Here is a 13,589-nt window from a genome sequence, read left to right as displayed (position 1 = left end):
GTTCACCCATTTTTATTGCTGTATAACATTCCATTCTGGGATTGTACTAAATTTTTTGCTCATAACCCTGTGGCTATGTATTTGGATTTTCTCTCAGGTTTTTCTAATTTGAAACCATGCTACCATGGGTATACTTGAATATATCTCCTGGAGCACATGTGAAGAGTTTCTTTGGGGTATATATGACTCAAAGGCAGAAATAACAGGTTATGGAGTACATGAATGTTCAAGTTCAAAGTTTCCAAACTGTCTTCCCAAGTAGCTGTGCCAAGTTACATACCTATCAGCAACATAAGAAAGAGCCAGTTGCTTCTTTATTTTTCCTATTGGAATAGGGACAAAATGGCACCTCAGTGTGGTTTCGCTTTGGCTTTTCCTGATTACTGATGAGACTGAACATCTCTTCATGTGTTTATTGGCCATAAGAGTTTCTTTTAATCCCATTTTAACGATGGCGCTGTCAAGGTTTCCTGAGAGTTTGGGTGCCCACTGTGGGCTTTCCTTGAGGAGTAGGGAGGAGCCTTCAGAATTGCAGATCTGTGTTCCTCCTTGCGTAGGAGCTTGTTTTGCTCTGCTGAGTTTCTTGCTCAGGGTCATGGACTTTGTGTCCAGAATCCCTAGAGAAGCTTCTTTTCTTTCATACGATGTGAGAGCCTACCTCTCCCAACTAACCCTCAAGGTCCAGGTTCTCACTTTCTCTGGGGGCTGCAGGAAACAGCGAGTGACAGCCAGTGCAGAAGGTCTCAGAAGGCTCACGAGGCAGGAGAAGCTTTGGGAGTCACCACAGACTTCATGGCCAGGGCCTCTCCTGGATCAGTCCTCCTATATAAAACAGGAGGGGACTGAGGGTTCTGTGTCCCTGAGGAGGGCCTTGTGGTGCCTGTGACCTGCAGGGGATGCAGGAAGCTGGGACAAAGCCCTTGTTCTCAGACTTCTCCTCACAGACCACCTCAAGAGTGCTGTCTCCATATTAATTTCCCCCCCTTCAGTGCTCCCCCTGCCTAGACCAGGGAGCCTGCATCTTTGTGTATCTTCAGACTGGAGCTGTGAGGGGCAGAGGGGAAAGCTGAAGAGATTGGGGTGTGGATCTTAGGGGCCCTTTGGTTTCCACATGCCTTCAAGGTTGGTGGGAAATGGGAGTGATGCGTGGCTTCTCCTCACAGTGCCCCCTGTTGGCCTGGAGTCTCCCAGCCCCTGGGGAAGCCCAACCCCTCTCTGAGGTCCCCCTTACTGGGAAGGGAATCTCCTCTTGAGGACATAGATGATGCAAAGTGCCGTCAGGGGAAACAACTTCCAGCCAAGCAGGATGGTGGTTCCAGAGAAGGAGCTGGATGCTCTGGCATCTGGAAAGATATTAGGATGGACGTGGCTTCCATTTCCCACCACTCAGCCCCTAGGCAGGCCCAGCCTCCCTCCTGACTTAGGTACCAAGACTAAGCTTGGACTGAGAGGGAATCCCCTCACCTCTCTAAGCCTCAGTTTCCTGATCTTTAAAGTGGGGATGATAACGTATACCTTAGAACATTTCTGTATCACATGAGAACACCCCAATGACATACCTAATGGGTACTCAGTAATTGTTGAATCTGCGGGGCTTTGTGTGGGGGGGGTGGATGGGGGATCATAGCTCATAAAAACTTAGTTATTTGCTGGAAGAGCTGGTGGCGTGGGTGCATGGTCTGGATCCTGCTGTGTGACAGAAGTGGTACTTCCTGCTCTTTGGTCCCTAAGGCAGCACACTCCGCAGAGGTAGCTCTAATTGCTGTCCCGTTTTATAGAAGAAGGAACTGAGGTACAGAAAGGGGAAGTGACTTCCTCAAGGTCACACATGACAAACATGGCAGAGCCAGCATGTGAACCTGGCCTGTCTGTGTCCAGGTCTGAACCTTTACTGGCTTCCCCCCACCGGTTATTACCCCATCCACCTCCACCCCACTCCCCCAGTCACCCAAACATGCTGGCTCTTCTCTGAACTCACTCAGTGGCACGCTGGCCTGGATCAGTGGCTGGGCCTCTTGCTCTACTTGGCAGGTGAACGGTGCTCTGTCCTCTGAGGTGTAAACCCAGATACGACTGTCTTGGTTGAATGTGCCATCAGGGTCCTTGGTAGGGGTGGAAGTCTCATAGGCCTTAACACTTCTGTTCAACTCCAGCCAAGTGATTTGTATGACTTCAGGGTAGAACCTTTGCACATGGCAGATGAGGATGGCCAGCTGGAGGCTTGGGACCCGGTGGACGGATATGGTCACTGTGGGTATAACTGAAACAATAGCCCTTCCTTAGTTCCTTCATTCCCTCCAGCAAAAGATGCTCAAGGAGCCTCCTTACCTTTATAGGCCCTGCCCTTGGTTCTGGGGTAGAGCAGTGAGCACGACAGACAGAGTCCCTGCCTAACAGAGCTCCTGTTCTGGTGGGGAGGATAGGGCAGAAGAAGAGCAGTCACATGATCCTCATAGGGGTTCTGAGAACCTACATGGGGGCAACTGATCTGGTCTGGAGTTAAGGCAGGTTAGGGAAGAGTTTCTGGAAGAAGTGACCTTTCAGCAGGAGTATGACACATGAATAGGAGTTAAATATGTGTGGCAGATTGTATTTTCTAAAAATGACCACGGCAAGTTCCCAGATGTCTTCCAGAACCTTGCCTCTCCCCACCAGAAGGGGAGTGGACTTCTCTGGAACCTGGTTGGGACTTTGTGGCTGCCTGGTGAAGAGAGTACAGTAGAGGTGACACTGTACCTTCTAAAGGTTGGTCATCAAAGTTCATGAGACTTCCCCTTGGGATATTCACTTTTGGAACATAGCCACCAATCTACAAGGATGCTCAGACTAGCCTGTGGGGAAAGATGATCAGGAGAGGCTGATGTCAAGAAGAACTGAAGTCCCAAGCCCATAGCCAGCACCAATGACCAGACATGTTAGTGAGGCAGCTTTGTGATAACCTCAGCCTTGGAGTCCTTCAGGTGAGGTCTCAGACATCATGGGGCAGAGACAGGCCATCCCTGCCAGGCCCTCTCCAAATTCCTGCCCCACAGAATATGTGAGCATAATAATTTGGGAGATTTGGAGTAAGTTTAGAGCATTGGAATATGTTTGGGGAAAATTTGTTATGCAGTCCTGGTCACTGGAACACTAAGCAAAGGGGTTGGTGGAGGGCCAGAGGAAGGAAGGCTCTGGGAGAGGCCAGGTAGGTGTGGGGAAGGGTGTCTCAGGCAGAGGGAAGGGCATGGGTAGAGGTCCTGAGGTGAAGCCTAGCGTATCCTCGGACAGAAAGATGATCAGAGTGAGTGGGGGGGAGCATGGGCAAGATGAAGCCAAATTCACAGCCAGTGGCCATGAAGACTGTCTGTATTTATGGTGCTACACTTATTCCTGGGGGCACATAAGGACATCCTAAGGAATCCATACATTGGTAGTTTAATACAGTCAATTTCCAGATCCCGAGCCCTCATATGATTCTTTCCTGAAACTGATCTGCCTGAGGATGCCTACTCCTTCCTCCTGCTCCTCAGTCCTTCTCCCAACCTTATAGAGGGAAGGTCTTCCTCCCACACATCCCGAATCTAGTTATGGTGCAGTGCCCTTGGTGTAAAGACTCTGGGACACAAAATAAAAGGACAGTTCAAAATTGGATTACATTTTAATGGTTATTTTGATAATTATTTATCAGAATTTTTCAGATATTTTGATTGTTTTGATCAATTGTGTAATTCAATCCAAATGAAATTTTTTTAACACTTAGAACCTAGGGTCATAACCAAAAGTTTTAAAAATTCAATTTATGTGTATTGAATATTATATATAAGTTATATATAATATAAAATTCAATACATATATATTTACTGTAGTTCTCTGTTTTCTCATAGTTCTCTATGAATGTGTGATGATGTGGTCAGTAAGGGCTTTCTTAAGATTTTATTTATTTATTTGACAGAGAGAGAGATCACAAGAAGGCAGAGAGGCAGTCAGAGAGACAGGAAGGGAAGCAGGCTCCCCTCTGAGCAGAGAGCCTGATGCAGGGCTCGATCCCAGGACCCCGGGATCATGACCTGAGCTGAAGGCAGAGGCTTTAACCCACTGAGCCATCCAAGTGCCCCAGGATTTTCAAATGTAAAATAAATTCACAGTAGGATAGATTTCTCCCCAGGAAATTAGAATGGAAATACAAATTTAAGAGGAAAAAGGAATGTTATAAAATTTCTGTTTATTTAAGAAGAGCTCATTTATGTTTGTTTTAATGGATGATGGTGGAAATCAAATCAGTATGACCTTATTTTTCCTTTGAACATTTCAGAGAGATGTAACATTTGTTATGCTCCAGGGGTTCTGGCCTGTGCAACCATTAAAGTCTGTGATGAACAATTCTGGATGTTAACTTTTAAAAATATGAGGAACCACAGAGTTCTTCACAATTACCTCAGGGCTTTATGAACAAAAATGTTTGAAGATTGCTGTTGAATGCCTGATAAGGATTTTATTTTGTTTTGTTTTTTATAAGAGCAGCGGTAAGCCCCTGAAAGGTTTTTAAAGAAAGGAGACGGAGTTCCGTGTTGGGCTCCATTATCGGTGGGGAGTCTGCTTGGGATTTCCCTCTCCCTCTGCTCCTCCTCCCTGCACTCTCTCTCTCTCTCTCAAATAAATAAATCTTTAAAAAAATTAGAACTGTATGGGGCGCCTGGGTGGCTCAGTGGGTTGAGCCGCTGCCTTAGGCTCAGGTCATGATCTCAGGGTCCTGGGATTGAGTCCCGCGTCGGGCTCTCTGCTTAGCAGGGAGCCTGCTTCCTCCTCTCTTTCCGCCTGCCTCTCTGTCTACTTGTGATCTCTCTCTGTCAAATAAATAAATAAAATCTTAAAAAAAAATTAGAACTGTATAGTTGGTTTTCTTTAAAAAGATTTTATTTATTTATTTGACAGAGAGAGATCACAAGTAGGTAGAGAGGCAGTTAGAGAGAGAGGAGGAAGCAGGCTCCCCGCTGAGCAGAGAGCCTGATTTGGGGCTTGATCCCAGGACCCTGAGATCATGACCTGAGCCAAAGGCAGAGGCTTAACCCACTGAGCCACCCAGGCACCCCTAGAACTGTATATTTTTTGCATCTTGTTGATGGGGTTCATGTGACTGTGAGCTCAGTGGAGCACAACTAGGTTTGTTCTGTTTACCACGGAATCCCCAGCACCTAGAATAATTCTGCCACATATGACTTGTTCAATAAACACTTGTTGAATGAATGAATGAACTTCTACCTCCCAAATACAAGAGAGCGAAGGGAACTCTGAACGCCAAGGACCCAACTATGGCATCTTGTAAGAAGAGGATGGATAAGATAGGGAACTTTGCACCCATCTCACAGGGGATTTAAGGAAGAATAAATGGGAGGAGGCAGGTGAAGTCCTCCAATTAGGGAACAAGTGGTGGTCACCAAGTGTTGGCCACTTGGCTGGGGAGGCCTCTTACCTTGGAAGAATCTGGAGATGTTCACGTGGCTACTGAGGGGGCTGTGCAATGTACTGTGAGTCACTTGGCAGGTGACCTGGGAGTGGAGTAAGGATAAGTCAAGGGTCACCAGCACTGTGCTGAAGATGGTATAGGATCTGGCATCTCCAGGCGGGAAGACGAGGGTCTGAAAGGCTGGAAGCTCCACATCCTTTTCAAACCATTTCAACTGTATGTTTTTGGGAAAGAAGCCAGTTGATGTGCAGGTGAGATTCATTATCTGGCCTGGGCTGGCCCTGCTGGAGGGGCCATAAATTTCTGGAAGAGAGGGCTTAGCTTTGGCCAAAGTGAAGTTGAGAGAGAAGAGAGAAAAATGAAGATGGCAAGTTAGTTTCCAGTGTGATATCCGCCCTTATCGTTCCCCCAGCTAGACTTATCCCATCTCTCATTTCCAGTTTTCTCCTCCGTGTAATTTTTATTATGACCCTTCTTACCATAACAGCTTGCCAACTGGCCTCATCGATTGCTTCTCAACACTTGCCATCGGCACTCGACACCAGACCATGGTGATCATGTTAAAATATAGATTGGAATTTGTCATTCCCCTTCCCTCTCTTTCCTCCTTCCTGAAATACATTGTTTAAAAAGTCATATAACTTACGGAACTAAAAACATCACGTCCCTTGCTTCCTCTCCTAGGAAAAAAATATGGACCAACCACTTAATTATTTTAGCTGATTCATTGGACATTTCTCGTCATGTTTCTATCTTCTTTTTTCTTCTCTCTCTCTCTCTCTTTTTTGAGAGAGAGTGCATGAGCATGAGCAAGGAGGGACAGAGGGAGGAGAGAATCTTAAGCAGGCTCCAAACAGCATGGAGCCCAATGTGGGGTTCAGTCCCACAACTCTGAGATCATGACCTGAGCTGAAATCAAGAATTGGACGCTTAACCAACTGAGTTACCCAGGTGCCCCCCTCTCTGTGTTTCTAAATAAGGTGCCTATATAATTATCTCCTTTTTTTCAGTTTTATATATTTTGAATAGACCTACTACTATGGAAGATGATGGCTTAACTCTTATCTTCCTTCACATGCCATTGACACTTCCTTTCCTTACATCCTCTTATCATAGACACATCAGAGTCTTTTATTTTTTTTAGTAGTCAGTATTTATATTATAATGACCAACGAAACATTTTTCACAACTGGGCCATGCAATATATCATGCTTACATTTCCTTTCTTGTACACTTTTTGTTTTCCCAGTTTTTAATAGTCTCTCTCTCTCTCTTTTAAAGTTTTTATTTATTTAAGTAATTTCCACACCCAATGTGGGGCTTGAACTCATGACCCTGAAATCAAGAGTCACATGCCTTTCTGACTGAGCCAGCTGGGTGCCCCTAATTGCCTTATTCTTTTTATTTGCTTAGTTTTTATGAACCTAGGACAAATTCACTCCTAAACTTTCTGCCAATGGGTATAACTCCTCCCAGACTGCTGGATACTGCTAAGTACTGTAGTGACTTCAATTTAGGGTACCTGAACCCCCTGGGAATGCAGAAAGAGTTTTCTGGAAGTATACAGGCTTGGGTTAAGACAAACCCTTTATAACACACCTTAAAAATATGGAATACACAGGTGCCTGGGTGGCTCAGTCAGTTAAGCTTCCAGCTCTTGATTATGGCTCAGTTCGTGATCTCAGGGTGATGAGATCAAGTCCCAGGTCGGGCTCCATGCTGGGCGTGGATCCTGCTTAACACTCTCTCATCCTTCCCCTCACCCTCCCCTGCTGCTCACACCTCTTTGCTCTCTCTCTCAAAAGAAAAATACAAAGTACTCATCCTGGGACTTTGGCAATTATCAACAAATGTTTCATTTATATGTCTACCATCCACTGTGTTATTTTAAAGCAAAACTAGACACTGTCATTTCATTCACAACCACCTCAGCATGTATATGTTAAGAATTAAGAAGTAACTGTAATCCTCTGTGCTTTTATTCCTCTTTCAAAATAAGATAACCAAATGTGGACATGCTTGTATTTCCCACTCTTCTTAACATAAAAGATTGTCTGCTCCACCCACTCTTCCTCACACTACTTTTCTTGTTTAATGATATCCTGTGGGTCATGCTGAAGCCAAGTGCCGACTTCTTCTCGTGCATTTTTAAAGTTACAGTATTCCATTGTGTGATTCTACCATAATTTATTTAACCATCTGTCTTTTATTCTTACACATAGTGTTGTAATCAAGAGCCTAATCATAAATCATTTTACATTTGTGTTAGTATGTCTTTAGGATAAGTTTCTAGAAGTGAGATTGTTAGGTCACAGGGTAATGTATATATGTCTATGTAATAGGTAATTTGGCTAAATATTGCCAAATCCACTTCCTTACAACTTCCATTATTTTTAAATTCTACATACAAAATATGGAAATATCAATTCCCCCACAGCTCCTCCAACAGAAAGTGTTGTCAAACTTTGGGATTTTTGGCCAAGCAGATAGGTGAGAGGTTGTGTCCCAGTGTAGTTTTAAATTGCATATCCTTTCATGTGAGTGTGATTGAACACACTCATATATATAGAAGATGTTTCTATTTCACTTTCTATAAATTGCCTTCTCATATTTACTGCCCATAATTCTATAAAATTGCTTGTTGTAAAATTTTAGAAGCTCTCGGGGCGCCTGGGTGGCTCAGTGGGTTAAGTCTCTGCCTTCAGCTCAGGTCATGATCTCAGGGTCCTGGGATCGAGCCCTGCATTGGGCTCTCTGCTGGGCAGGGAGCCTGCCTCCCCTTTTCTCTCTGCCAGCCTCTCTGCCTGCTTGTGATCTCTGTCTGTCAAATAAATAAATAAAATCTTTAAAAAAAATTTTAGAAGCTCTCTTTGTATGTTAGGGGTGAATCTTTGTATTATAAGTCACAAAATAGTGTATGCACACACACTTCCATACACAAGTTTCTTTTTGTACAATATGATCAAATTGTCATTTTTTTCTCTTTTTGTTTCTGCATTTTGAATTATAGTTGGGAAGGTTTTCCCCACTTCCGGGTTACAAAAGAATCCAGACATGACTGCTTCTCATACTTGCACAGTTTCATTATTTAAATATCTGATCCATGTGGGATTACTTTTGGCTTGTGGTGGGAGGAGTGGTTCTGGATTTTTTATTCTTTTCCATTGGTTTGCTTACTAATGTTCCATTCGATCCTCCACTATTGTTGAAGACTTCTTTCTCCATGAGATTGCCTTTAGTTTTTGTTGTTGTTGTTGTTGTTGTTTTTAAGAAATCAGTTGACCGCATGTATGGTATTGTTTCTGGAATCCATTCTTTTCATTGATCTATTTGTCTATCTTTTGTTTAAGTTCATTTATTTTTAGTAATCTCTATACCCAATGTGGGGCTCAAACTCATGACCCCAAGATCAAGAGTTGCATGCTCCTCTGACTGAGCCAGCCAGGCTCCCCATCTATTAGTTTATCTTGAAGCCAATACTACATTGTATGATTTTTGTAGCTTTATAATAATTCTATGTTTATGAGGGATCTTAGACTCAAGTTTTCTTTATCTGGTTTTAGTATCACAGTAATGCTGGTTTTAAGGATTGATTGGGAAGCATCACTCCAATTTGCTGGAATAATTTGTGTAGAATTGTTAGCATTTCTTTCTTCAGTGCTTGGTAGAGTTCTCAGTGAAGTCGTCTGAGCCTGGACAATTGTTTGTGGGAAGCTTTTTAAACTACCAAATTCAATTTCTTTAATAAATATAGAAATAATCAGGCTATTGACATTTGGAGTGAGCTTTGGTAGCCCATGCCTTCCAAGGAATTTGTGCAGTTCCTCTAAGTTTTTGAGTTTATAGGTATAAAATTTTTCACAAAGTTTCCTTATAATCTTTTTAATATCTGTGGAAAATGTGGGGATGTTACCTCTCTCATCCTTTTTTTTTTAAGTTTGTTTATTTATTTATTTATTTATTTATTTATTTATTTATAATCTCTACACATCTAAGGTGGGGCTCAAACTTATGACCCTGAACTCAGTAGTCACATGCTTTTCCAACTTAGCCAGCCTAGTGCCCCATCTCTCAGTTTTGATATTGGTAATTTGTGCACTCTTTCTTTTTTCTTGACTGACTGCGATCCCACAATTCTATATATTATTCTGTGCTCACCATGATAGCTGTAGTTACCATCTGTCAGCTTGGTAGCTATAAGCTGTGAATTTTCCTTTGTTTGGTGTTGGATATTTTGTAATCCTCTAAATATGCTTGAACTTGTTTTGGGACCTGGTTAAATTACCTGGAAACAGTTTGATGGTTCTGCCTCAGTAAGAGGTAAAAAAGAAAAAAAGAGCTCCTGGGTGGCTCAGTCAGTTAAGCGGCTGCCTTCAGCTCAGGTCGTGATCCCAGGGTCCTGGGATCGAGCCCCGCATTAGGCTCCCTGCTCAGCAGGAAGCCTGCTTCTCCCTTTCCCTCTGCTTGCTGCTCTGTCTACTAGCTTCTCCCTAGCTCTTTCAAATAAATAAAATCTTTTTTTTTAATTGTTAAAAAAGAAAAAAAAGTTAGCCCTTGACCAAATGATGCTCCGGTCCTGCATCGCAAAGCTTAAATACAACACATGAAAACATCAAACTGTTTCCAGTTCACTATATCATCATAGTGATGATATACGCTAACACAATAATTATGTTACAGGTGCTCTTCTAAGTGTTTCACATTTATAAACTCATTTACGTTTGTACTCCTCATAACAAGTCTACGAGGTGAGTACTATTATTATCCCTACCTCACAGATGAGAAAATGGAGGCACTGAGAATTTAAGAAAGTCACTGAAGCCACACAGCTTGAAAATGGCAGAATTAGAAGTTGAATCGAGGCCCTTTGGTCCTGGTGTCTGTAATTTTACTCACTCTGATTTCCGATCTATTTTGTGGCCTTTGAAAATGTAAGATTATAAAGGGTAGGACTCTATTGCTAGGAGCCCTGGGATCATGTTTCACCCTGCTCCTGTGCTATGATTTCTCACTATCCCCATCTTCTATCCTCAACTTTAACACAAGCGCTGACAAAGAGGGAGCCTTGGGCTGAGAGCCTGAAGCTTGTGATCTGTCTTTAGAACAATCAGGCTGGGTCTTTCAGGGATCTGGACTTACCATGTACAAACATCCTGGTGCCTGGTCCAGACTTAAACTCCACATCAGGGGCCCCTTTCTGGAACTTCACACAGTAGTAGGTTCCGGTGTCTGCTGGGGTGATGTTACTGATGATGATGGAAAAGTCTGTGCTGTTTCTCCTTGTGGCGTCTGAAGCATTTGTTACTCGGGGGAAGTGGCCTCCTTTGAAACTGAAGATTAACTCCCGACCTGGCCCTGTCCCCCTGAACCACTGAACTGGCCCTGTGGGGAGCAGGAAGGTCAGGGTGCAGCGCAGAGTGGTTGTCTGTCCGGCTGCGACAGACACTGACTTGTCAGGCTGGATCACCTGCAGCCCCGCCTCACCAGCCACACCTGGAGGGAAATACAAGTGAGCTCCACATGTCCCCTGCCTGGCCCAGGGGGTTTCTCTTATGGCTTTGTTGTGAGACTGAATCTAAAAACCACTGAAAAACACTCAGGGGACTATGCCCGAAGGACCCGGAGTGTGTGGACCTGGAGTCAGGCTGATGTGGGGTCAAAGCCCGACTCCAGCTCAGACAAGCCTGTTGCTGTTTGGGCCAAGCCCCTCCCTCCCTCCGCTTTTGGTGGTTTCCTCGGTCAAGCAGGATTGATCAAGCCTTTCTCCATCAGTGTTGTGAATTTTCAAGGAAGACAGGGGTTGTCAAGGACATGAGTAAGTGCTGTAATGGCCAGATTCAGCAGGACCTTTCTGAGGTGTTTGCATTTGCATTTGCATTCACTAAACACTAAAAGGATTTGACAGCGAGTTTCCATAGACGTTAACTGACTCGTTCAATTCCCACCACTACTCTGTGAGAATGGCATTATTATTATTCATCCCTGTTTCCAGACAAAAAAATGAGACACAGAGAAATTCATAACTTGTTCCAAGCCAAATAAAGTATAAGTGATGAACTTGGATTTGAACTCTGGATTTTCAAAAAATATCTGTCCTTTTTTTTTTTTTTTAAAGATTTTTATTTATTTATTTGACAGACAGAGATCATAAGTAGGCAGAGAGAGAGAGGGAGAGAGAGGAGGAAGCAGGCTTCCCCCTGAGCAGAAAGCCCGACACAGGGCTCGGCTCGATCCCAGGACCCTGAGATCATGACCTGAGCCGAAGGCAGAGGCTTTAACCCACTGAGCCACCCAGGCGCCTCCCCCTTTTGTTTTTTTTAAATATCTGTGCTTTTAACCACTTTCCTGGACAGCCTCTCAACTGAGATGTCAACCCGCTGGGAAGGAGAGGGGGCATTTCATCTGTCTGTGGGTCCAGGGTCAGCTCTGGGGAGAAGGGAGCAGACAGGCAGGGCTAACTCCCAATGAAGAATAGATAAATTAAAAAAAAAAAAACAGATAAGTCAAAAAATGGGTGGAAGACAGGAGCAGATACTTCTCCAAAGAAGACATACAAATAGTTAACAGACAAATGAAAAAGTGCTCATCATCATCAGCCATCAGGGAAATTCAACTCGAAATCACACTGAGATACCACCTTACACCAGTTGGAATGGCAAAAATTAACAAGGCCAGAAATAACAAGTGTTGGAGAGGATGTGGAGAAAGGGGGACCCTCTTACACTGTTGTGGGAATGCAAGTTGGTGCAGCCACTTTGGAAAACAGTGTGGAGATTCCTTAAGAAATTAAAAATAGAGCTACCCTCTGACTCTGCAATTACACTACTGGGTATTTACCCCAAAGATACAGATGTAATGAAAAGAAGGGCCATCTGTACCCCAATGTTCATAGCAGCATTGGCCACAATCGCCAAATTGTGGAAAGAGCCGAAATGCCCTTCAACAGATGAATGGATAAAAAAGATGTGGTCCATATATGCAATGGAATATTACTCAACCATCAGAGAGGATGAACACCCAACTTTTGCATCAATATGGATGGGACGGGAGGAGATTATGCTGAGTGAAATAAGTCAAACAGAGAAAGACAGTTGTCATATGGTTTCACTTATTTGTGGAACATAAGGAATAACATGGAGGACATTAAGAGAGGGAAGGGAAAAATGAAAGAGGAGAAATCAGAGGGGAAGACAAACCATGAGAGACTGTGGACTCCGGGAATCAAACGGAGAGTTTTAGAGGGGAGGATGATGGGGGGACAGGTGAGCCCAGTGATTAAGAAGGGCATGGATAGCATGGAGCACTTCGTGTTAGATGCAAACAATGAATCATGGAACACTCTATCAAAACTAATGATGTACTGTATGGTGACTAATGTAACACAATAATAATAAAAAAAAAGAATATAATTTTAGAATGCAGAGATTTTGGGGGACTTAATAGTCTAAAAAGCACCACTTATCAGTTTTCTAATCTCTCTGCATGGCAGGTGGAGTACTTGTGATCTATCTATCTACCTACCTATAGAGATCTCCATCTGAATTAGGGCGGCTCTGACTCCCAGACTCTAGGGTTTTCAGCAGGAGTCTGACACTGCACCCCTACCTCCTCCCAGAGGATGGGCCCAGGTCCTGCATGTCAAACCACAGGGGATCATGGAGGCTTCACAGGGTGACAGGAGGGTGGGAAGTGAGGCGGGATTGGGAACTCCTGGCACTGAGAAACGCCTGGTTGGGTGAATCCTGTCGACCTGAGTGGGAGAGGAAAGGAGCCCTCTGAGGAATAAACTCTGGGAGCATTCGTTTGGGAGGGCCATGTTGTAAAAGAAAACATTTAGAGAAGTGTCTTCAAGAGGAAGCCACAGTAAGAAAGAGGACTTGGAACCGAGATCCCTCCTCTCTACTGCCAGTGGGGAAGCCCTGCCCCTGGGCCACACTCAGGTGAGTTCCTTGCATGGGGCTCCCCGAGGGAGGGCGGCACTCACCTGTGAGGCTCAGCAGCAGAGGCAGCAGCAGGGATGGCCTGGGCAGCTGGGGTGGGGAGGCAGGTGCGGGCATCCTGGTGGCCTGGAGCCCCGCTCTGGGTGAATGTTGCCCGGCAGAGGCCTCGGGACTCCGCTCTGCGATGAGAGGGGAAGTCTCATGTC

The 13,589-nt window shown here is 44.3% G+C and overlaps 1 protein-coding gene across 3 annotated transcripts; it reads right to left on the bottom strand.

Moving 5' to 3' along the window:
• Positions 1 to 364: 364 nt before the first annotated feature.
• On the bottom strand, positions 365 to 13,580 carry LOC125108185 (signal-regulatory protein beta-1-like). Of its 3 annotated transcripts, XM_047743629.1 has the most exons (7): positions 13,428 to 13,529; positions 12,965 to 13,074; positions 10,583 to 10,936; positions 5,450 to 5,764; positions 1,979 to 2,260; positions 1,232 to 1,343; positions 365 to 887 (listed from the first exon to the last, which is right to left on the bottom strand). In XM_047743629.1, exons 2-7 carry the CDS (start codon positions 12,978 to 12,980, stop codon positions 791 to 793), a joined length of 1,176 nt encoding a protein of 391 aa, XP_047599585.1. In that variant the 5' UTR covers positions 12,981 to 13,074; positions 13,428 to 13,529; the 3' UTR covers positions 365 to 790. The 3 variants fall into 3 exon arrangements, with proteins under 3 accessions (XP_047599585.1, XP_047599583.1, XP_047599584.1); XM_047743627.1 differs by lacking the exon at positions 12,965 to 13,074 and having other exon boundaries at positions 13,428 to 13,580; XM_047743628.1 differs by lacking the exon at positions 12,965 to 13,074 and having other exon boundaries at positions 365 to 822; positions 13,428 to 13,580.
• Between the last annotated feature and the right edge of the window lie 9 nt (positions 13,581 to 13,589).

Source organism: Lutra lutra, chromosome 9 (genome assembly GCF_902655055.1).
Source record: "Lutra lutra chromosome 9, mLutLut1.2, whole genome shotgun sequence".
Classification (NCBI taxonomy): domain Eukaryota; kingdom Metazoa; phylum Chordata; class Mammalia; order Carnivora; family Mustelidae; genus Lutra; species Lutra lutra.
This window is presented reverse-complemented; position numbering and strand designations above follow the sequence as displayed.